The 25,532-nt window shown below is 44.0% G+C and overlaps 2 protein-coding genes across 2 annotated transcripts; one reads left to right on the forward strand and one right to left on the reverse strand.

Annotated features, from left to right (window-relative positions):
* The first annotated feature begins 2,630 nt into the window (after positions 1-2,630).
* Positions 2,631-11,562, forward strand: LOC120058796 (mitogen-activated protein kinase 14A-like). The gene is made up of 12 exons (XM_039007531.1): positions 2,631-2,749; positions 4,128-4,257; positions 4,677-4,735; positions 7,059-7,170; positions 7,272-7,301; positions 7,403-7,450; positions 7,680-7,794; positions 7,949-8,020; positions 10,371-10,450; positions 10,581-10,659; positions 11,133-11,306; positions 11,501-11,562. The coding sequence occupies exons 1-12, from the start codon at positions 2,631-2,633 to the stop codon at positions 11,560-11,562; spliced, it is 1,080 nt and encodes a 359-aa protein (XP_038863459.1).
* An 8,151-nt stretch (positions 11,563-19,713) lies between these two features.
* On the reverse strand, positions 19,714-25,392 carry LOC120058797 (intermediate filament protein ON3-like). Its single transcript, XM_039007532.1, has 8 exons — positions 24,714-25,392; positions 22,411-22,619; positions 22,169-22,325; positions 21,905-22,069; positions 21,515-21,640; positions 21,173-21,393; positions 20,924-21,003; positions 19,714-20,806 (listed from the first exon to the last, which is right to left on the reverse strand). The coding sequence occupies exons 1-8, from the start codon at positions 25,317-25,319 to the stop codon at positions 20,565-20,567; spliced, it is 1,806 nt and encodes a 601-aa protein (XP_038863460.1). The 5' UTR covers positions 25,320-25,392; the 3' UTR covers positions 19,714-20,564.
* Positions 25,393-25,532: the final 140 nt, after the last annotated feature.

Raw genomic sequence — 25,532 nt, forward strand, 5'->3', positions numbered from 1 at the left:
TTTTTTTATGACCAATAAGGTCTATTTGACAGAGTGTCCAACAGTATTCTTTATGACCAATAAGGTCTATTTGACAGAGTGTCCAGCAGTATTTTTTATGGCCAATAAGGTCTATTTGACAGAGTGTCCAGCAGTATTTTTTATGACCAATAAAGTCTATTTGACAGCGTGTCCAGCAGTATTTTTTATGACCAATAAGGTCTATTTGACAGAGTGTCCAGCAGTGTTCTTTATGACCAGTAAGGTCTATTTGACAGAGTGTCCAGCAGTATTTTTTATGACCAATAAAGTCTATTTGACAGCGTGTCCAGCAGTATTTTTTATGACCAATAAGGTCTATTTGACAGAGTGTCCAGCAGTATTCTTTATGACCAGTATGGTCTATTTGACAGAGTGTCCAGCAGTATTTTTTATGACCAATAAGGTCTATTTGACAGAGTGTCCAGCAGTATTCTTTATGACCAGTAAGGTCTATTTGACAGAGTGTCCAGCAGTATTTTTTATGACCAATAAGGTCTATTTGACAGAGTGTCCAGCAGTATTCTTTATGACCAGTAAGTGTCTCCCTCACTCCGGCTGCTGGTGGTCAATTCAATCTGAACATTCAGATGAGAAAATCTGGGCTGGCTTTGAATCAATAACTTGTTGTATTTGTTTTGTTGCCAGGAGTGTCCATAGGATGCCCATATTCCACAAATGTTCATGTTATAAGTCCCATAGTAAATCATTTAATGAGCTCAGACAAAGGTCTTACAATAGTAATCAAGGCCTGAAGGGGTGTGGTATATGGCCAATATACCACGGCTAAGGGCTGTTCTTTAAGCACAACGCACCACGGAGTGCCTGGACACAGCCCTTAGTCGTGGTATATTGGCGATATACCACAAACTCTGTGCAGCCTTATTGCTATTATAAACTACTTACCAACGTAATTAGAGCAGTAAAAATAACTGTTTTGCCATACCCGTGGTATACGGTCTGAAATGGGGCGGCAGGTAGCCTAGTGGTTAGAGCGTTGGACTAGTAACCGAAAGGTTTCAAGATCGAATCCATGAGCTGACAAGGTAAAAATCTGTTGTTCTTAAAAAGGCAGTTAACCCACTCTTCCTAGGCCGTCATTGAACATAAAAATGTGTTCTTAACTGACTTGCCTAGTTAAATAAAGGTTAAAAAAATATGGCTTACAGCCAATCAGTATTCAGGGCTCAAACCATCAAGTTTATAATGTACAGTATGGATTTTACAGTAGCCTTTGAGTTGTAATACTCAATACATGCTAGTTATGTCATTAGCTTTCTGTACAACCAACCACGGACCAATCGAAAACTGTAACTGTGATCTGTGTGACTCTATTAATAAGTGTGCAATCTGTGCATGACAGAGATTTTCCCAGGAACAAGACGCCTTATTCATACCTGATCTCACACACAAACAAAGATTTTACTAGGAACAAGACGCCTTATTCATACCTGATCTCACACACAAACAAAGATTTTCCCAGGAACAAGACGCCTTATTCATACCTGATCTCACACACAAACAAAGATTTTCCCAGGAACAAGACGCCTTATTCATACCTGATCTCACACACAAACAAAGATTTTACTAGGAACAAGACGCCTTATTCATACCTGATCTCACACACAAACAAAGATTTTACTAGGAACAAGACGCCTTATTCATACCTGATCTCACACACAAACACAAACCTTTTTCTTACACATCTGATTGAACAGAAGAGCAAGAGGAATTTGGCAGCCTTTGATAGCATTTAGACTGGTGCTACAAAAAGAGAGGAACGTTAAAGGCTGTAGATGTGATGTTTGTGAGTATCATGAATGAGCACGGTTGAAATGCTTTAAAAGAGATTCCTCCATTTTTTACCCCCCAAAATTGTTTTACTTAGTGTTGCTTTAACTGTATAGGTAATCAGAGATTAGTTTATGTTGATGATTCAAGGCCAGAGGTGGTATACAGAGCCTCTGACAGGTGACTGTTTACACATTGCAGTGCAGCGGAAAGGACAGGATGCGGTGTTTGTAAATTCAATCTGAGGTGCCAGAGTGCGCTCAGATTGCTCTCTGGGCATTCATAAATTCAGAGCATTGTCAGATTGTCTGTTCAGAGCATTGGGTTCTCGAAGTGTTCAGAGCGCAGATTGGACGCTCTGGCCTAGGAGTAGGGTTGATCAGAGCGTTCTGACCTTACAACGGCAGTCAAGCAACCAAGCTAACTTGGCTAGCATGCTAACTACTTCCAGACACAAATAAGAAAACACCTCACTGACCATTTTACTCGCCCTAGCAGAGATGATTAGGCTGCTTTCATGTTATCCAGCCCGTTGGTGGTTGTAACTGTGCTGCTGGCAATAATTGAATTACGCTTTTTTGCCGACATTTACTGACACTGGCCATATTCAGAAATTCAGCAGTTATTCTGCGCTCTGGCACACTCAGACAAGAGCTCTGAAATCGTAGTAGATAACCAGAGTGAATTTTATGAACGCACCCTCAGGGTGGGCGTCTCCCAGCTACCTTTGCTTACCTGTCATGTTAAAATCTTAAGGCCATTACAGATTTCCAATAGGTACTGCACTGGTTTGAACTAAAGGGACATTTTGTATTGACAAAATGGAATCGCCCGTGAAGAAAGGTTTCCTTAGACTGGAAATACAGAAAACAACATGGGAGGTTCCGGAGCAATATACCGCACTGAAAGCTGTTGGCTCAGGTGCTTACGGGACAGTATGGTGAGTTGACTTTGTGAACGGTCAGTGCGTTCCGGGATTCTTGGGACATCACTACCCTAAACCCTAACCCTAACCTTAACCCTTACGCTAACCTTAACCATATCCCTTACCAAATCATATCCTTAACCCTTACCTTAACCATTTTAAATGTAACCTTCAATGGGGGTAGGGATATCCCAAGGATAGCACAAACCCTTTGGGTGAAAGGGTAATTATTGTCAGGCATTGCAGGAATAACGTCACGCCAAACCAGCATGTATTTGTATTCTTTAGAATATACCTCTGTATAAATACAGTTGTTCTCAATCTCAGTCATTGCAAAAATATGTAGAAAATAAAAATAATGGAAGGAACAACTTTCCCTTAACCTATAATTGTTTATTTATTTTCAATAAAATGCAAACCTCTACATTATTGGATTTGGACAGTTATTTTGTTGCATTTGTTCAATACTGAATAGACTAGTCATTGCTAACAGAGGCACTATTGTATTGCCTCAAGCAAATAAGCAAGTTGAAGCAGGTTTCAAGATAAGACAAGAATTTTGCTCTCCCAACCTGGAGCAAGCCCCGTAATCTTGAAACACAGTTTAACCTCTGCCAGATATAGGTCATATGGAATGTCTGAAATCAAATGTTATTTGTAGGACTACAGATAATAATTTGTCAAACTCTGACATAAAAGTCAATCAAAGATTTTGCAGTCTTTGATGACTTGGTATTGAGAGTAAATCACAGGAGGTTGGTGACAACTTAATTGGGGAGGATGGGCTCGTGGTAATGGCTGGAGCGGAATTAGTGGCATGGTATCAAATACATCAAACACATGTCATTCCATTTGCTCTGTTCCAGCCATTATTATTAGCCGTCCTCCCCTCAGCAGCCTTCACTGGAGTAAACCATTCTATCTATATCCCCCACATTATGTTGTTATTGAGAGTAAACCATTCTAGATCCACCACAGTCTGTTGCTATTGAGAGTGAACCATTCTATCTATATCCCCCACAGTCTGTTGCTATTGAGAGTGAACCATTCTATCTATATCCCCCACAGTCTGTTTCTATTGAGAGTAAACCTTTCTATCTATATCCCCCACAGTCTGTTTCTATTGAGAGTAAACCATTCTATCTATATCCCCCACAGTCTGTTTCTATTGAGAGTAAACCTTTCTATCTATATCCCCCACAGTCTGTTGCTATTGAGAGTGAACCATTCTATCTATATCCCCCACAGTCTGTTTCTATTGAGAGTAAACCTTTCTATCTATATCCCCCACAGTCTGTTGCTATTGAGAGTAAACCATTCTATCTAGTCTGAGACATACATGTTATATCCAGCACTAATGTACTTTGACTTCTGACCTTGTCTCATTTATTAGTTCTGCTATTGACCAGCAGACCAAGGAGAAGGTGGCCATTAAGAAGCTCTATCGTCCATTTCAGTCCCTGATCCATGCTAAACGGGCCTACCGGGAACTACGACTGTTGCGCCACATCCAGCATGACAATGTAAGTACTTGTTACCTACTATTATAGTGGGACATCTGAGATGCGCTCCCCTAGACAGAGATTCCAGTCACTCAAAAATGTAGCGGCTTTTCATTACAATGCAGTAATTGTCATTCTACAGTACTTCACATCAGAATAATTTGCAGTCCTATGGACACTATTCAGCATCCAGTTGTATTGCTTTGCCTCTTTCCTATGTGTTTATTTATGTTTAGGGGAAAGGAGTAGCAGCCCTTATGGGCCAGTGTTTTCACTCAACACTTCACAGTGCACAGATTCCTAGAGAACTGTTCATCAGGCCCACTTGTTCTGTTACGGGTGATGAATAAGTCTTACTGCAATGTATAATGTGCGTGTGCTCACTTATCGTGGGAATAAACCCTTCCTTTCCTCTCCTACTCCCTGTTGTTTTCCTCAAGGTGATCTGCCTCCTCAATGTCTTCACACCTGATTTCTCCCTGGAGAAATTCCAGACATTGTGAGTGGTGAGCTGTGAACAGCATTCCTCTGTCAGTTGTCTCAGCTTGTTGAGACAGGCTGCTTAGAGTGTATCTTGGACTTTTAGTTTCATAGTGTGTGTTTTATGTTTGTGTTTGTGTGTGTCTGTGTCTGTGTGTATGTGTGTGTGTGTGCTTGCAGGCGTGCAGGTTTGTTCATGTTTGTTTGTGCTTGGGTATGTGATATCTTCTCTTATCTGAGATAAAACATAGATTTGATGTCTGGTTTAGGATTCCTACCATGAGACACAGTATATGATGTACCCTGCATTGTTTTGTCATATTATTATACACTTGTAGCACTTAGTTGTAGGAGGTAGAATTAGTACATTATGTTTTGTATCATTCCATTTCCCTGCTCGTATTCTCTGTCACAGTTACATGGTGATACTGTTTGTATCTGGCTACTGCCCCCCCCCCCCCCCTCTCTCCTTCATGTCACAGTTACATGGTGATACTGTTTGTATCTGGCTACTGCCCCCCCCCTCTCTCCTTCATGTCACAGTTACATGGTGATACTGTCTGTATCTGGCTACTGTCCCTCCCCCCCCCTCTCTCTCCTTCATGTCACAGTTACATGGTGATACTGTTTGTATCTGGCTACTGTCCCTCCCCCCCCCTCTCTCTCCTTCATGTCACAGTTACATGGTGATACTGTTTGTATCTGGCTACTGTCCCCCCCCCCCTCTCTCTCCTTCATGTCACAGTTACATGGTGATACTGTTTGTATCTGGCTACTGCCCCCCCCCCTCTCTCTCCTTCATGTCACAGTTACATGGTGAATCTGTTTGTATCTGGCTACTGCCCCCCCCCCTCTCTCTCCTTCATGTCACAGTTACATGGTGATACTGTTTGTATCTGGCTACTGTCCCTCCCCCCCCTCTCTCTCCTTCATGTCACAGTTACATGGTGAATCTGTTTGTATCTGGCTACTGCCCCCCCCCCCCCCTCTCCTTCATGTCACAGTTACATGGTGATACTGTTTGTATCTGGCTACTGCCCCCCCCCCCCCCCCTCTCTCTCCTTCATGTCACAGTTACATGGTGATACTGTCTGTATCTGGCTACTGTCCCCCCCCCCCCCCCCCTCTCCTTCATGTCACAGTTACATGGTGATACTGTCTGTATCTGGCTACTGTCCCTCCCCCCCCCTCTCTCTCCTTCATGTCACAGTTACATGGTGATACTGTTTGTATCTGGCTACTGCCCCCCCCCCCTCTCTCTCCTTCATGTCACAGTTACATGGTGAATCTGTTTGTATCTGGCTACTGCCCCCCCCCCTCTCTCTCCTTCATGTCACAGTTACATGGTGATACTGTTTGTATCTGGCTACTGCCCCCCCCCTCTCTCCTTCATGTCACAGTTACATGGTGATACTGTTTGTATCTGGCTACTGTCCCCCCCCCCCCCCTCTCCTTCATGTCACAGTTACATGGTGATACTGTTTGTATCTGGCTACTGTCCCCCCCCCCTCTCTCTCCTTCATGTCACAGTTACATGGTGATACTGTTTGTATCTGGCTACTGTCCCCCCCCCTCTCTCTCCTTCATGTCACAGTTACATTTGTGATACTGTTTGTATCTGGCTACTGCCCCCCCCCCCCCCCCTCTCCTTCATGTCACAGTTACATGGTGATACTGTTTGTATCTGGCTACTGCCCCCCCCCCCCCCCCCCCTCTCTCCTTCATGTCACAGTTACATGGTGATACTGTTTGTATCTGGCTACTGTCCCCCCCCCCCCCTCTCTCTCCTTCATGTCACAGTTACATGGTGATACTGTTTGTATCTGGCTACTGTCCCCCCCCCCCCCCCCCTCTCTCCTTCATGTCACAGTTACATGGTGATACTGTTTGTATCTGGCTACTGTCCCCCCCCCCCCCTCTCTCCTTCATGTCACAGTTACATGGTGAATCTGTTTGTATCTGGCTACTGCCCCCCCCCCCCTCTCTCTCTCCTTCATGTCACAGTTACATGGTGATACTGTTTGTATCTGGCTACTGTCCCGTCCCCCCCCTCTCCTTCATGTCACAGTTACATGGTGATACTGTTTGTATCTGGCTATTGTCCCGTCCCCCCCCTCTCCTTCATGTCACAGTTACATGGTGATACTGTTTGTATCTGGCTACTGTCCCCCCCCCCCCCCCCTTCTCTCCTTCATGTCACAGTTACATGGTGATACTGTTTGTATCTGGCTACTGCCCCCCCCCCCCCCCCCTCTCTCTCCTTCATGTCACAGTTACATGGTGATACTGTTTGTATCTGGCTACTGTCCCCCCCCCCCCCCTCTCTCTCCTTCATGTCACAGTTACATGGTGATGCCCTTCGTTGCTGAGGATCTCGGTAACATCATGAAGAGGAGGAGATTGACTGATCGCGTCATCGTTTACCTCTTCTACCAGCTTCTATGTGGCCTCAAGGTGTTTGCTACCACTCATTAAGTTTATACACAGGCCTTTAAATAATGCTATTACCAATGTGAAAATGATTCATCGCAAATGTATATTTTTCTATCCCTTAGTATATCCATTCTGCAGGGATCATCCATCGGGTTTGTATTAGGTTCTTATCAATATACATGAAACACATTTCTAAGTACATTTGAGTGACCAGATCATTTAACATCCTACAATACTTTGCTTTATTCTTTAGGACCTAAAACCTGGCAACCTCGCCGTGAACGATAACTGTGAATTGAAGGTAAATAAGAACTGGGCAACAACCTGCATGTCCATGTATACTGCACTTTTCATTTTATAACCTTCAGACAGTGAGAGAAATGTAATGTACTTGATTTAGAAAGATGCCACACTGATGTTTAAAGACTACACTTTATTGTTTGATTGTTGTGATTAAATATAAGCCTCTCTTTTAATAACCTTTTCCTCACTTTTCCTTCACATTCCCTCGCTTTCTCTTTCTATCTCAGATCCTGGACTTTGGTCTAGCGAGACATGCAGAGAGTGAGATGACGGGCTATGTGGTGACACGCTGGTACAGGTCACCAGAGGTCATCTTCAACTGGATGCACTATAGCCAGTCAGGTGACCTATCGCCAACGCACAATGAAGACCGTTTCATATATTTGGGCTTCACTTTCCTTGCATTGCAAACACTTCTGGGGTTATCTTACTCTTGTACTATTGGCTCATTGGTATCTCATGTGTTATATATTCTGTGTGTCTGTCTCCCTCTCAGTGGACTTGTGGTCAGCAGGCTGCATCTTGGTTGAGATGATCACAGGCCAGGTTCTGTTCCCAGGCAAAGACAGTATCCTCTAATGTTCCCTCTGACACTTCCACTGTATAACTCACTCATTCTACATAAACTCAAACACATAGATTCTGTACCCCATCCAGTGTATATTAATGGTGTACTTATCATCTAGTTATCTGATGTACGTATCATTTAGTTATCTGATGTAGTTATCACGTAGTTATCTGATGTAGTTATCACGTAGTTATCTGATGTAGTTATCACGTAGTTATCTGATGTAGTTATCTGATGTAGTTATCTGGTGTAGTTATCATGTAGTTATCTGGTGTAGTTATCATGTAGTTATCTGGTGTAGTTATCATGTAGTTATCTGGTGTAGTTATCATGTAGTTATCTGGTGTAGTTATCTGGTGTAGTTATCATGTAGTTATCTGGTGTAGTTATCAGGAAGTTATCTGGTGTAGTTATCTGGTGTAGTTATCATGTAGTTATATGATGCAGTTATCTGATGTAGTTATCATGTAGTTATCAGGTGTAGTTATCTGATGTAGTTATCACGTAGTTATCTGATGTAGTTATCTGATGTAGTTATTTGATGTAGTTATCTGGTGTAGTTATCATGCAGTTATATGATGCAGTTATCTGATGTAGTTATCATGTAGTTATCTGGTGTAGTTATCATGTAGTTATCATGTAGTTATCATGTAGTTATCAGGTGTAGTTATCTGATGTAGTTATCTGGTGTAGTTATCATGTGTAGTTAGCATACAGTTATCTGGTGTAATTATCGTGTAGTTATCTGGTGTAGTTATTATGTAGTTAGTTATCTGGTGAAGTTTTCTGATGTAGTTATCATATAGTTATCTGGTGTAGTTATATTGTGGTTATCTGATGTAGTTATCAGGTGTAGTTATCATGTAGTTATCAGGTAGTTATCAGGTGTAGTTATCATGTGTAGTTAGCATACAGTTATCTGGTGTAATTATCCTGTAGTTAGCTGGTGTAGTTAGCATACAGTTATCTGGTGTAGTTAGCATACAGTTATCTGGTGTAATTATCGTGTAGTTATCTGGTGTAGTTATTATGTAGTTAGTTATCTGGTGAAGTTTTCTGATGTAGTTATCATATAGTTATCTGGTGTAGTTATATTGTGGTTATCAGGTGTAGTTATCATGTAGTTATCAGATGTAGTTATCATGTAGTTATCTGGTGTAGTTATCAGGTGTAGTTATCATGTAGTTATCAGGTGTAGTTATCGTGTAGTTATCTGATGTAGTTATCAGGTGTAGTTAGCGTGTAGTTATCTGGTAGTTATCAGGTATAGTTATTGTGTAGTTATCTGATGTAGTTATCATGTAGTTATCTGGTGTAGTTATCAGGTGTAGTTATCATGTAGTTATCAGGTGTAGGTATCATGTAGTTATCTTGTGTAGTTAGCGTGTAGTTCGTGTGTAGTTATCTGGTGTAGTTATCCTGTAGTTATCTGGTGTAGTTATCAGGTATAGTTATTGTGTAGTTATCTGATGTAGTTATCATGTAGTTATCTGGTGTAGTTATCTGGTGTAGTTATCATGTAGTTATCAGGTGTAGTTATCATGTAGTTATCTGATGTAGTTATCAGGTGTAGTTATCCTGTAGTTAGCTGGTGTAGTTATCATGTAGTTATCAGGTGTAGGTATCATGTAGTTATCTTGTGTAGTTAGCGTGTAGTTCGCGTGTAGTTATCAGGTGTAGTTATCCTGTAGTTATCTGGTGTAGTTATCAGGTGTAGTTATCCTGTAGTTATCTGGTGTAGTTATCAGGTGTAGTTATCTGATGTAGTTATCAGGTGTTGTTATCCTGTAGTTATCAGGTGTAGTTATCCTGTAGTTATCATGTAGTTATCTGATGTAGTTATCTGGTGTAGTTATCCTGTAGTTATCATGTAGTTATCTGATGTAGTTATCTGGTGTAGTTATCCTGTAGTTATCTGATGTAGTTATCAGGTGTAGTTATCAGGTGTAGTTATCCTGTAGTTATCTGATGTAGTTATCAGGTGTAGTTATCCTGTAGTTATCTGGTGTAGTTATCAGGTGTAGTTATCTGATGTAGTTATCAGGTGTAGTTATCCTGTAGTTATCTGATGTAGTTATCAGGTGTAGTTATCCTGTAGTTATCTGGTGTAGTTATCAGGTGTAGTTATCATGTAGTTATCTTGTGTAGTTAGCGTGTAGTTCGCGTGTAGTTATCAGGTGAAGTTATCTGATGTAGTTATTGTGTAGTTATCATTGTGCAGTTGCACTAAGTACAACACCAATCATGCAATCAGACTGTTCACTGATCATTGCTGTAACTATTTTGCTTGAAACGGTTTCCACTGTCTGCCTTTGTGTGTCTCTACCCCCTCCTTGACCGTCCTGTTCAGGCATTGACCAGTTGAAGAAGATCCTCCACGTAACAGGAACACCACCGTCCTCCCTGCTGCAGAAGATGCAGAGCAAAGATGTAGGCCTACTGTCATCTCAGTCTAATGCAACTATTCAGCTTGCAATGATTCAATGTAGCTTGGTGTTGAAGTCACAAGTTATGGTCAGTTTGGGATTGACAGTTGAACGTTGTTGGTATTGTCTTGCAGGCTCGTTCATATGTGCAGGGTCTCCCTATCCAAAAGAAGAAAAACTTTAAGGAAGTCTTTCCCTCCTTGGATGTAAATGGTGAGTTGGTCTATCTATCATTATTTTGCCAATGGGACATCCTGCACGGTGGTTATGAATATCCAAGTGTTCAGTGATGTTTTTCTGCTTCGTATTGAGAACAGTTGAGGGCTGTGATGACTCTACTTCATGCTCTATTTCCTATTATAAACTGGGTGGTTTGAGCCCTGATTGCTGATTGGCTGACAGCCGTGGTATATCAGACCGTATACCACGGGTATGACTAAACATGTATTTTTACTGCTCTAATTACATTGGTAACCAGTTTAAAATAGCAATAAGGCACATTGGGGGTTTGTGGTAGATGGCCAATATACCACGGCTAAGGCCTGTATCCAGACACTCTGTGTTGCGTCGTACGTTAGAACAGCCCTTAGCCGTGGTATATTGGCCATATACCACACCCCCTTGGGCCTTACTGCTTAAATGCCTACCTCTCTCTCTCTTCATGTCCTGTGTGTAACTCTGTCCAGCGGTGGATCTGCTGGACAGCATGCTGCTGCTGGACCCAGACACCAGGATGACAGCTAAAGAGGGCCTCTCACACCCCTACCTCTCTGAGTTCCATGATCCAGAATCTGAACCCAACTCCCCACCGTACGACGACTCCTTTGAAAGCATGGAGCTTGATGTGGGAGAGTGGAGTAGTGAGTATATCTTACCTATGACTGATTACCTTGTTGTACATGTTGATGGGATTGATCCTGAATTACTCACTGTTTTTAGAGCCCTACACTTACAGTTCTGCAAAGTTGACCTTTTAGGAAATTCAATTCTAAAATACTGTATGGTGTGCTTCATGTGGTAAAATTCAAAAAAATATTTACTCTTTTCCTGTTAGGTCTGATCCACATGGAGATTATGACTTTTGACCCCAGAAACCCCAGTGCCACTGCAATGTAGTGGACAGACACAACAGAACACTGGCTCCCCCATGGCTCCATCTTATAAAAAACATCATATTTCACAACATGGTTTTATGACTTCATGAAACATGATACTGGAAAGAATGTCGCCGAAGGAGATGGTTGTCGTTTTACGTTCCCGTAACTAATTGTGCGATTGTTTAAAAGCATTGTTGGTTAAGGGCTTGTAAGTAAGCATTTCACAGTAAGGTCTACACCTGTTGTATTCGGCGCATGTGAAAAATACAATTTCATTTGATTTGGTATGTCATCATTTTTATGGATCCCTCATTTAAGGGTAGGTCATGGTTTTAACTTGTTTTAAGGTATACATTTTCAGAATGCTTTGTAAATGCATATGAATGATGTACAAACTTTTCATATATTAGTAGTATTATCATATTAAATATAGTAACGTGGTAATCGACCACACCATTTGCATGTTTATCCAATTGGCTACAATCTATGTATGAACAATGTTTTTTATCATGACTGAGTAAAACCTCACACCTCAAATCAATCTCATCTATGAACACATTTTCATCTCTGACTCAATTAGCATTTTCCAGAATGAAGCATGTTTTGGTATCTTAACTGAAAAATGATGTTTGATGCTAGAACACTAAATCTCAATCAGTAGATCCACATAGTGTACAGTAGACGGCACATGTTCAGTATAACGTATAATGTTCTCATGCTGACCTTTTTTTTGTGAACGGGTTAAATAGGTCAAGTTATCATTTCAGTTCTGTTACAGTAATGGTGTTAAGGTAATAAGTAAAAATACTTTAGGGTACTACTTAAGTCATTTTTTGGGGTATCTGTACTTTTCTATTTATATTTTTTGACAACGTTTACCTTCACTCCACTACATTCCTAAAGAAAATAATGTACTTTTTCTCTCCATACATTTTCCCTGACACCCAAAAGTACTTGTTACATTTAGAATGTTCAGGCAGGACAGCAATATGGTCCAATTCACGCGCCTATCAATATAACGCATTGTCATCCCTACTGCCTCTTATCTTGCGGACTCACTAAACGCAAATACTGCATTTGTAAATTATGTCTGAGTGTTGGAGTGCATCCCCTGGCTGTCCGTAAATAAAAAAACAAGAACATTGTGCCATCTGGTCTGCTTATTGTAAGTATGATAATTGAGTACTTTTTTCACCACTGTTACAGTAGATGTACGTGTGTCTTACGTTAGTTAAAGTTGTCTGCCTGTATCCCACCTGCTGAAATTGAAGTAGATTAAATTAATTTAAATTGAATCAGATTTAATTTAAATTAAACAGTACTACTGCTTTTGTCTGTAACGATTCACTAGCATTCCAAAAAGAAGGCAATATGAATGTTTGATTGTATTGTTTTGGGTGCTATGAATGCTATCCTAATTTCCTCAGAAAACATCCATACATGGTTAATATTTTTTTTTTAGTAAAGAGATGTAACACAAGTTCACACTATCTAATACTGTCAGATTCATTGTAAATCCCATTTAAAGGGACAGTTCATCCAAATTTCACAATTTTATTGTTTTCCTTACCCTGTAAGCAGTTAATGGACAAGGTATGACAGCAATCATGCTTTGTTTATTTCTTTACCTGGTCACTGTTTCAAATGCTAAGTTTTCTGCATTTTTGGCTCAAATCCAATGCAAGTCATTGGTACCTATATTATAATTGTTGCTCTTTATAGCATATCATCTATAAGAAACTTCAATGAGTTGCGATACATTTTTACATGATTCGGACATGAAGCATAAAAATGCTAATATAGGTACCATTGACTTGCATTTATTTTGTGCTACAAATGCTAAAAAGAAGCTTTTGAAACAGTGGCTAGGTAAACAAAACCAAAGCATGGACTACGGTCATACCTTGTCCATTGACTGCTTACACAAGGTAAGAAAACAATGTAATTTGTAATTTGGATGAACTATCCCTTTAATAACTTGGTGGTTAACTAGATTATAGTGAGGATAGATTCCTCTATGTTGTGTTACAGGCCTTGACGTTGTGTCATTACATTTGGCTATTTTGTGGTTTGAAATCTAATCCTTCACAAATCAGCTCACACTTTGACATTGCAAAGAGCCGTTCACCTCTTGATGGCATCTTGTTTTCCTGGTTGCTAAAATTCTAATAGTTCGCTTCATTTCAGTTTTTGTGGCAAAACAAGAAATAATCATGTAGAGAATCATTGTACCATATTAACCGCTGACATATATTTCCCATGAACAAATATGTTGTATTTTCAGCTGGTGTACAAAACCAAATGTAAAAGACACAAAAACAAAACTCAGGAAGCATAGATCTATCGCTGTTTAGACTTGCTTTCAATGAGCATGACAGATCTGTAGCATGTACGCTGGGAGTCAGAAAGCAAGTGGAGGTGGTGAGTTTAATAATAAACAGACAATATGCCACTATAACAACCACGACTCATGTATAGACATGACACACATAGTCAATACTGCCTGGAGACTGGAACTAAGGGAGTGACAGATATAGGGGAGGTAATCAGTGAAGTGACGGAGTCCAGGTGTGCCTAATGATGAATGCCAGGTGCGCGTAATGATGGGTGTCAAGTGCGCGTAATGAGGAATGCCAGAGGTTGTAATCTGAATATTGGGAAAAAGGCCATTTCTAAACACGGCGCGAGCCATTCTTACTAATCTGTTCGAAAACCCGTTAGGATTTAAGTACAACTTTTGTATTACTGAATCCTTTAGTGAGAGGGTCAATGCTTTCTTATCTAATAATTTCAGCCCTCCGAATTCATATTCATTATATAAATTGTCACGTTTAATTTTTGATCTTTCTTGCTGTTCCAAATCCAATGTAATATTTTTGTTCATATATTTTTTTTAAACAAGTTGTTTGGTGTAGTCAGGGCCATAAGTAAATAGGTCAACTGGAATATGACTAAAGAATTAATCAGGGTGATTTTTCAACAAATACACAGGTATTTACCTTTCCATGGTAGCAAAATCCTATCTATTTTTGATAACTTTCTGTAAAAATGTATTGCAGTTCGATCGTTTCTTTCTTTTGGATGTAAATACCGAGTATGTCCACTTCACCGTCAGACCTTTTTATTGGTAAACTACACGGTAATGAAAAAGTAATATTTTTTTGCTATCCAATACGTAATATGGTACAGTTATCATACAGTTGAAGTCGAAAGTCGGTTAGGACATCTACTTTGTGCATGACACTGTCACGTTCCTGACCTTATTTCCTTTGTTTAGTCTTGTTTAGTTGGTCAGGACGTGAGCTGGGTGGGCATTCTATGTTATGTGTTTCTATGTTGGGTTCATTTTCAATTAGCCTGATATGGTTCTCAATCAGGGGCAGGTGTTTTACGTTTCCTCTGATTGAGAACCATATTAAGGTAGGCTGTTCTCACTGTTTGTTTGTGGGTGATTGTTCCTGTGTCAGTGTTTGTGCCACACGGGACTGTTTCGTTCGTTCGTGGTTTCCTTCCTGTTCGTGCGTTCTTTCCTGTTCGTGCGTTCTTGTTATATGTTCTCAAGTTCAGGTCTGTTAACGTCGTTTATTGTTTTGTAGTTTATCAAGTGTTTTTTCGTGTTCGTCTTTCTTTAATAAATCATTATGTATTCAACCCACGCTGCATTTTGGTCCGATCCATGCTCCTCTTCAGACGAGGAGGAGGACGAGCGTTACAGAATCACCCACCAACCAAGGACAAAGCAGCGGGGTAACAGGGAGCGGCAGCAGGAGCAGAGTCTGGATTACACTACGTGGGAGGAGATCGACAGGTGGGCGATCGACCCAAGGAGAATGCCGGAGCCCGTCTGGGATTCTCTGGAGCAGTGTGAGGAGGGATACCGGCGAATGGAGGCAGCACGACGACGCGGTAGGAAGCCTGTGAGTCAGCCCAAAAAATTTTTTGGGGGGCGCTACAAGGGAGTGTGGCGAAGTCAGGTAGGAGACCTGCGCCAACTCCCCGAGCGTACCGTGGAGAGCGAAAGTACGGGCAGACACCGTGTTATGCGGTAAAGCGCACGGTGTCTCCTGTACGTGTGCTAAGCCCGGTGCGGGTTATTCCACCTCCCCGCACTGGCCGGGCTAGATTGAGCATTGAGCCAGGTGCCATGAAGCCGGGTCAACGCGTCTGGTCTCCAGTGCGTCTCCTCGGGCCGGCATACATGGCACCAGCCTTACGCATGGTGTCCCCGGTTCGCCAACACAGCCCAGTGCGGGTTATTCCACCTCCCCGCACTGGTCGGGCTACGGGGAGCATTCAACCAGGTAAGGTTGGGCAGGCTCGGTGCTCAAGGGAGCCAGTACGCCTGCACGGTCCGGTATATCCGGCGCCACCTCCCCGCCCCAGCCCAGTACCACCAGTGCCAACACCACGCACCAGGCTTCCTGTGCGTCTCCAGAGCCCTGTTCCTCCTCCACGCACTCTCCCTGTGGTGCGTGTCTCCAGCCCAGACCTCCAGTTCCGGCATCACGCACCAGGCCTACTGTGCGCCTCAGCCGGCCAGAGTCTGCCGTCTGCCCAGTTCCGCCTGCACTGCCCGTCTGCCCAGTGCCGCCTGCACTGCCCGTCTGTCCAGTGCCGCCTGCACTGCCCGTCTGCCCAGAGCCGCCTGCACTGCCCGTCTGCCCAGTGCCGCCAGCGCTATCTGTCTGCCCAGCGCCGTCTGAACTGCCCGTCTGTCCTGAGCCTTCAAAGCCGCCCGTCTGTCCTGAGCCTTCAAAGCCGCCCGTCTGTCCTGAGCCTTCAAAGCCGCCCGTCTGTCCTGAGCCTTCAAAGCCGCCCGTCTGTCCTGAGCCTTCAGAGCCGCCCGTCAGTCAGGAGCCGCTAGAGCCGTCCGTCAGTCAGGAGCCGCTAGAGCCGCCCGCCAGACAGGAGCCGCTAGAGCCGCCCGCCAGACAGGAGCAGCCAGAGCTGCACGCCAGAAAGGAGCAGCCAGAGCTGCCCGCCAGAAAGGAGCAGCCAGAGCCGCCCGCCAGACAGGAGCAGCCAGAGCCGCCCGCCAGACAGGAGCAGCCAGAGCCGCCCGCCAGACAGGAGCAGCCAGAGCCGCCCGCCAGACAGGAGCAGCCAGAGCCGCCCGCCAGCCATGACCTGCCAGTGCCGTCAGCCAGCCATGACCTGCCAGTGCCGTCAGCCAGCCATGACCTGCCAGTGCCGTCAGCCAGCCATGACCTGCCAGTGCCGTCAGCCAGCCATGACCTGCCAGAGCCGTCAGCCAGCCATGACCTGCCAGAGCCGTCAGCCAGCCATGACCTGCCAGAGCCGTCAGCCAGCCCTGACCTGCCAGAGCCGTCAGCCAGCCATGACCTGCCAGAGCCGCCCCTCAGTCCGGAGCCGCCCCTCAGTCCGGAGCCGCCCCACAGTCCGGAGCCGCCCCTCAGTCCGGAGCCGCCCCTCAGTCCGGTGCCGCCCCTCAGTCCGGTGCCGCCCCTCAGTCCAGTGTTGCCCCTTAGTTTAGGTTTTGCGGCCGGAGTCCGCACCTTGGGGGGGGGGTACTGTCACGTTCCTGACCTTATTTCCTTTGTTTAGTCTTGTTTAGTTGGTCAGGACATGAGCTGGGTGGGCATTCTATGTTATGTGTTTCTATGTTGGGTTCATTTTCAATTAGCCTGATATGGTTCTCAATCAGGGGCAGGTGTTTTACGTTTCCTCTGATTGAGAACCATATTAAGGTAGGCTGTTCTCACTGTTTGTTTGTGGGTGATTGTTCCTGTGTCAGTGTTTGTGCCACACGGGACTGTTTTGTTCGTTCGTGTTTTCCTTCCTGTTCGTGCGTTCTTTCCTGTTCGTGCGTTCTTGTTATATGTTCTCAAGTTCAGGTCTGTTAACGTCGTTTATTGTTTTGTAGTTTATCAAGTGTTTTTTCGTGTTCGTCTTTCTTTAATAAATCATTATGTATTCAACCCACGCTGCATTTTGGTCCGATCCATGCTCCTCTTCAGACGAGGAGGAGGACGAGCGTTACAGACACAAGTAATTTTTCCAACATTTGTTTACAGACAGATTATTTCACTTATAATTCACTGTATCACAATTCCAGTGGGTCAGAAGTTTACATTCACTAAGTTGACTGTGCCTTTAAACAGCTTGGAAAATTCCAGAAAAGGATGTCATGGCTTTAGAAGCTTCTGATAGGCTAGTTGACATCATTTGAGTCAATTGGAGGTGTACCTGTGGATGTATTTCAAGGCCTACCTTCAAACTCAGTGCCTCTTTGCTTGACATCATGGGAAAATCAAAAGAAATCAGCCAAGACCTCAGAAAAAACATTTTAGACCTCCAAGTCTGGTTCATCCTTGGGAGCAATTTCCAAACACCTGAAGCTGAAGAAAAAAGGAAACACTGCTCTTTCCTTCACCTTGTTCAACTGCTGCAAAAAAGATTGCTCAGATGTGCAAGTGGCTTTTGAATTTCAAACACTTGAAGGTACCACGTTCATCTGTACAAACAATAGTACGCAGGTATAAACACATTGGGATAACGCAGCCGTCATACCGCTCAGGAAGGAGACACGTTCTGTCTCCTAGAGATGAACGTACTTTGGTGCGAAAAGTGCAAATCAATCCCAGAACAACAGCAAAGGACCTTGTGAAGATGCTGGAGGAAACAGGTACAAAATTATCTTTATCCACAATAAAACCAGTCCTATATTGACATAACCTGAAAGGCCGCTCAGCAAGGAAGAAGCCACTGCTCCAAAACCACCATAAAAAAAGTCTGACTACTGTTTGCAACTGCACATGGGGACAAAGATATCGTTATGTTTGGAGGAAAAAGGGGGAGGCTTGCAAGCCGATGAACACCATCCCAACCGTGAAGCACAGGGGTGGCAGCATCATGTTGTGGGGGTGCTTTGCTGCAGGAGGGACTGGTGCACTTCACAAAATAGATGGCATCATGAGGTAGGAAAATGATGTGGATATATTGAAGCAACATCTCAAGACATCAGTCAGGAAGTTAAAGCTTGGTCACAAACGGGTCTTCCAAATGGACAATGACCCCAAGCATAACTAAAAAAATGTGTGCGAGGAAGGAGGCCTACAAACCTGACTCAGTTTCACCAGCTCTGTCAGGAGGAATGGGCCAAAATTCACCCAACTTATTGTGGGAAGCTTGTGGAAGGCTACCCGAAATGTTTGACCCAAGTTAAACAATTTAAAGGAAATGCTACCAAATACTAATTGAGTGTATGTAAACTTCTGACCCACTGGGAATGTAATGAAAGAAATAAAAGCTGAAATAAATCATTCTCTCTACAATTATTCTGACATTAGACAATGTTAAAATAAAGTGGTGATCCTAACTGACCTAAGACAGCATTTTTACTAGGATTAAATGTCAGGAATTGTGAAAAACTGAGTTTAAATGTATTTGGCTAAGGTGTATCCAGAGAGGTGAGAGGGATTATCTAGATCCTCTTTGAGGCTGTGTAGGGTTCCAAATTGCAGATTTAAAAGAAAACATGACCACTTTGTTTTTAAGCCTGTGGCAGCAGGTAGCCTAGTGGTTAGAGTGTTGGGCCAATAACCGAAAGTTTGCTAGATTGAATCCCTGAGCTCATAAGGTATAAATTTGTCATTCTGACCCTGAACAAGGCAGTTACCCACTGTTCCTAGGCATGTCATTGAAAATAAGAATTTGTTCTTAACTAACTTGCCAAGTTAAATAACGGTAAAATAAACATTTCTATCCCATTGATATTATTGTTGTATCTAATTTTAATAGCTAGCATTTCAATGGTCATAATAAACACATATGCCGATAATGGACAACCTTGTTTCACTCCTCTTGACAGTTTAATACTTTCTGAGAAGTAGCCATTATTTACTATTTTACACCTGGGGTTACTATACTTAACTTTAACCCATTTTATAAGAGAATCTCCAAAATTGAAATAGTCCAGGCATTTATATATCAATTCTAGTTGTGCTTTGTCAATGGCCTTTTCAAACTCAGCTGTGAATACCAATACAAATACAAAGAGTTAATTTACAAGTAAGTTAACTCTTTGTGAACTTTAAAAGTGTGGTTGCTTTTAGTAACCCTATCAGCCCTGTCAGTAATGTCATTGTGTCTATGTAGAACAGATATAGTAAGAAGAGAGAGTGAACACAAGTATTTTATAGAACTCCGATTTATTCACAATGTTTTGGTTGTACATGATCAATAACATTCAATAAATCTGGGTGTACCAGTCAGAATGAAAAGAAAAACAATGTTTGCAAACATCAGTGGAGAACCCATTGTCCCTATGACAGGGAGAGTTAAGAGTTAATGCTAGATTATTTACCTCAGAGCAAAGGGCGACACTTTAGTATGGCTGCTTATGTTGATCTCCTGGCATTCCCCACAATGCATAGCAATATGGGGGCAGCGAAGCAGTGGGGGTGGGGGGTTGGGAGGGGGGGGGTGTTCTCTGTACTTGTTAACTGTCTCAACATTGAGTGAACAGCATGGCACCTCTCTGCCAGGCCCATTTGGAGGCTATGTGTGCAAAGGGAACCTACTGTTGCCTTATGAAGATGCACTGTCACAGCACTGTCAACCAATATTGTGTCTCCATGACAGGCACCATCCAGCAACTAAAAGACAGCCAGGCTGAATGTAGAGTGAGCAGACTCACTTCTCTGCTGCCGGTTCTTACTATCTCTCTGCCTCCATCTTTGTTGGTGTATGTTCTGAATCTGTGAGGGACAGGATACTCAGCGCAGGAATAAATCACATGAAATATTGGGCTGGAAAAGATCTGTCAGCTGTATTCAAAGTGCATCCTCTGATGTGCATCCAGTATTTCCTATCAGCCAGTAACTATGGGGCATACGCAGCTAAGAAGGGGGTCAAACCACCCTGGGTTATAGTGTAGATCAATAGATGCTCTGTGCCTGCATGTGACAAGAGGAGTTTGTAACTTGCTTTGGTTGTCGAGGAAGAGAGGGAGAGGAGGAGGTGAGGGGGAGGTGGGGACAGCCAGACAGACTTCTGTGTTTAGAAGCGTCTGGATGAGGAGGTCATGGAGGAACGGGACATGGAGACACTACCACCGCCGCCGCTCATGCCGTAGCCACTGCCGCCGCCGCCACCGCCGCTCATGCCGAATCCACCGCCACCACCGCTGCTCATGCCGAAGCCGCTGCTGCTTTTCATGGACATGCCACTGCCACCTCCATATCCGAAGCCACCTCCACCGCCTCCACCACCACCACCCATGCCGAATCCACCGCCGGAGCCTGGGAGAGGAAGATGGAAGGGACGAAGTCAGTACTTGGACTAATCAGACAGAATGTCTTCACTGTTATCATTTTCTTGTCTAACTGAATTTAAATGCATATGTATGAGGTTCTTACCGCCGCCGCCACCACCGCCGCTGCTGGAGGTCTGTACGTGGATGGTTGCAATTCCACCTCCAGTTCCACCTCCGGTAATCCTTTGAAGAGATTCATAGATTAGTTGACATGATCACTAAGCATATACTACAGTGAAAGAGCTGACTTCAATTAAAAGATTTTCAATTACTTGTGTTTAGCCTTTACCTTTCCTATCCATGCATTTGGTACATTTTGTTTCACTATCTCTTTATTTGATCGTGTAATTACCTGCTCTCCTCTCCTTCCAGTAGTTTCCTGTAGGTGGCGATCTCAATGTCCAGGGCAAGTTTGACGTTCATCAGCTCCTGGTACTCGCGCACCTGCCGGGCCATGTCCTGCTTGGCTCTCTGGAGGGCTTCCTCCAGGTCCTTGATGCGGAGCTTGGCGTCCTTCACCGCCATCTCCCCGCGCTCCTCAGCCTCGGCGATCTGGTTCTCCAAGTTGGCACGCTACAGGGTAAAAGAAAGACAAGATCAGAAATCAGATTGATATTTTCACTTAATGGAATATTAGTGTCGTGCCAGACATGATACTATTTTGAATTGGCCATCATTTGCCAACCTACTGTACCTGTCCTTTGACGTTTTCGATCTCGTTTTGGAGACGGCTGATCATGCGGTTCAGCTCGGCCATCTCTGCCTTGGTGTTTCGCAGATCATCACCATGTTGTCCTGCAGAGGACTGCATCTCTTCAAACTGGAGGAATAGAGGATTGGCCCAGGCATGAGTCAGTGTGAAGCCTATATGTTATTATGTACTGTACCTAATTAAAGGAAATCTATAGAAATCAGTGGAGGCTGCTGAGGGGAACGGAGCGAATGGAATGGCATCAAACCATGTGTTTGATGTATTTGATACCATTCCAATCATTCCACTCCTGCCATTACTACGCACCCATCCTCCCCAATAAAGGTTGCCACCAACCTACTGTGATAGAAATATACTGAAGTCTCCTCATACCTTCTGCTTGTACCATGACTCGGCCTCGGCTCTGCTGCGGTTGGCGATGTCCTCATACTGGGCACGCACTTCAGCCACAATGGAGTCCATGTCCAGGTTACGGCTGTTGTCCATCTCAACCACCACTGAGGTGTCCTTGATCTGTCCCTGCAACTCACTCAGCTCCTGGAGAGAAAGAAGGAGATAGGAGGAAGTCAGGAAAGCCATAATGTGGATATTTTTTTTTCAAATGTAAAGCTTATTGTATTTTGACATGGTCCTCACCGCTTCATAGATGGCCCTGAGGAAGTTGATCTCATCCTGAAGGGAGTCAACCCTGGCCTCCAGCTCAACCTTGTTCATGTAGGCGCCATCAACATCCTTCTTGAGGAGGACAAACTCATTCTCCACTGAGGCACGCTTGTTGATTTCATCTTCATATCTACAAAAACACATTGCATATGGTTATATGGGTTCAGCATTTAGGACAGTTAGAGCATCCATACAATGTCTGGTGTCAAACTCACTTGTTCTTGAAGTCCTCCACCAGACCCTGCATGTTCATCAGCTCTCCTTCCAGCTTGACCTTCTCTCCTCCCAGGCCGTCCAGCTGTCTGCGCAGGTTTGCGATATAGGCCTCGAACATGGCGTCGATGTTGGAGCGGGTGGTGGTCTGGTCCTGCAGGAGGCTCCACTTGGTCTCCAGCATCTTGTTCTGCTGTTCCAGGAAGCGTACCTGTGTGTTGTGATGCAAATAGAACAGTTACAATCAGGTGTCATATTTACAACTACAACCAGGGTTGCACACATCTTCCACTACAGAATACCAATCCGGGTTACGTAATATTATATCACCTTGTATCATGTGATGTAGAAGCCACCGTGCTTCTACATCTGTATTTCTTGCTGTTTGGGGTTTTAGGCTGGGTTTCTTTATAGCTGATATAAAAAGGGCTTTATAAATACATTTAATTGATTGATATGCATTGCCATATGAGTTGCCTTGGTAACATCTCCCTGGCAACGTTAACTTGTGTATTTATTTTGTGTTTCAAGACTTGCATTCACTTAGTTAATGAAGACGGTATGCTTGTAGCTGTTTATTGAGTCTCAGACAAAGCTGCCATTCTCCTACACCTTTGTATAAAAGGACTGACTTGCACACACAGCCCTCTGTGGACCCCTGTTGGCAGGTACTGAGCTGAGTTCTTCCCTCAGGGCTGGGGCGGACAGGAAGACATCCATCCACTTTATATCTCTCTGTACTATAAGTGTGTTCTGTTCTATTGAGGTCATGTTGCCTTGACTTGCCATAACCTGAACAAGTTTCAACAGTTTCCTGCTTACAGAAGATTCCTTCCATGTGAGGTACATGGGCGAGGCTGCACATCCCTGAGGAGGGAGGGAGTCTTAGCCTGCCACACCCGAGCCAATCCTCCCTTATTATCACCAATGGCAAGCCCCAGCAGATATGGCTGGGTTGCCCCGCCTTAGCCTGAGGTGGAATAGCCTAGTGAATGAACTTGCCTGCTGCCACACCCTGTAATTATAAGACATTATTCTACAGAATCTGAGAATTACCTGCCTGAGGGCATTTACTGTCCTGTTTGGGTAAAACAACCCACTTGGCAAAGTATTCATTGATTTACATTTGGTTGAGTTATGGAATTAAGGGTTTATTAAATACAAATGTTTTACAGAAGAAAGACAAATGAGATGACTGAATTTGATCTGTTCAACCGTCCAGAAAAAAAGCAGTTCTGTGTCTGTGAAAAGATGAAAAGATGCATTTTCACTAACAGGGTGAGGCTAGGTGATTTCTATCACTCCCTTGAGAAGATGTCAGATCTTCACTATTGTCCATACCGTCGTAGTCTGAAATATTAAAGTATTTAGGAACAACCTCTAACACAACTTGCTGTTTCAGACAGATTGAAAAAGTATATTATTAGCCATATTAACTTCAAACATGTGCAGGTGTGTCTCTGCCAGTTCTGAGGGAGAGATGGGAGAGAGGAGAAACTCTCAGGTGCACCATCAGAGACATAGCATTCTATTGAAAGCCAGTGAGTCCCTTCCTGCTGCCATGGGAATGGGGCTATAACCTGATCCCTCACTCCACTCAGAGTGGGCCCGTGGTTATAGGATCCGCCTGGGCTAGGGTTTCCAAACTCACTCCCCTCTAACTCACAGAGCCAGGGCAATTACAGTCTAACAAAACTACTCAAGCAGTGATGTGCTTTCAGTTTCAATGCAACAGGCTGCACATTGGAACTTTGACCACCTGTGACAAGGTGATATGCCCCTGTTTATACATTAAGGTAAAGGATACACCCTTGTTTCTACATTAAGGTAGAGTATATGCCCGTCTATACATTAAGGTAAAGGATAAGCCCCATGTTTATACTTTAAGGCAAAGGATGCAGCCACTACAGCATTCAGTGTATTTGTTTTCACAGCCAGTCCTAACTGGTTCCTATATGGTTAGGATTTCGGGGTGTTGCATAATGAGTGGCTGTGAAATATTTAATGAGCCTTACAATAGCGTACAACAGACACAGTCTTGCAGCTATTCAAGTGTGCTATTTGCAACCTGTACCATAAAACAATATCCCAGCCATCAATTACTATTGCAGATACTTCTCAGTATCTCTTTGCAGTATCTGATTTGTAGTATACTGTATATGCATCCTGTCTATGCTGGCATATGGTAGATGATGATCAATGCAGTATATTTCATTTACTTAGACAGGCCCATAGTTATGGCATACTTAATACTTTTAACATCCTGTTAGACGGAAGGGCTTTCAGAGAATAGAACAGTACTGACCTTGTCAATGAAGGAGGCGAAGCGGTTGTTGAGACCCTTGATCTGTTCTTTCTCTTGGGTACGGACGGTCTGGATGTTGGGGTCGATCGCCAGGTTGAGGGGGGCTAGCAGGCTTGTGTTGACTGTGACAGCTGTGATTGGGGCGAAGCCGCCGCCGCCGCCGCCACCCATGCCGAAGCCTCCACCGCCGCCGCCCATGCCATAGCCTCCACCGCCACCACCCATGCCGACGCCTCCACCTCCTCCGCCCAGGCCAAAGCCTCCACCACCGCCGCCCAGGCCGAAGCCTCCACCGCCGCCGCCACCGCCCATGCCTCCGCCTCCGCCACCGCCCATGCCTCCACCACCGCTCATGTAGCTGTAGCTGGAGACTCCTCCACCACCACCACCGCCCAGGCCGAAGCCTCCTCCACCACTGCCGCCTACAGAGCGTCTAACCGACGAGCTGCTCATACGACTGGAGCCCATGGGAACTGCTGAAGAGGAGAAGCTGGAGAAGCTCTTCCTCACACTACCGCCGCCGCCGCCACCACCACCGGAGCTGAATCCTCTGCTGGAGCCGAAGCCTCCGCTCATGCTGCCACTGCTCTTGTAACTGATGCTCATGGCTGCAGCTGTTCTGGTCCTCTGATGGGGGTAGTAGAAATGGTGAGACAGAGAGGATTAGTGGAGCAGGTGATCTCACTAAGAGGAAAGTCAAGTCCCTCTGAGTGACTGCTCTCTGGAGGCGGCTGGCTTATATTTCCCTCTCAAGGGGTGGGTCTGCATGGTACAGGGCTCCTCCCCAGCATCTGCCTGCCTCCTAGTTCTCTCACCTGC

Source organism: Salvelinus namaycush, chromosome 14 (genome assembly GCF_016432855.1).
Source record: "Salvelinus namaycush isolate Seneca chromosome 14, SaNama_1.0, whole genome shotgun sequence".
Classification (NCBI taxonomy): domain Eukaryota; kingdom Metazoa; phylum Chordata; class Actinopteri; order Salmoniformes; family Salmonidae; genus Salvelinus; species Salvelinus namaycush.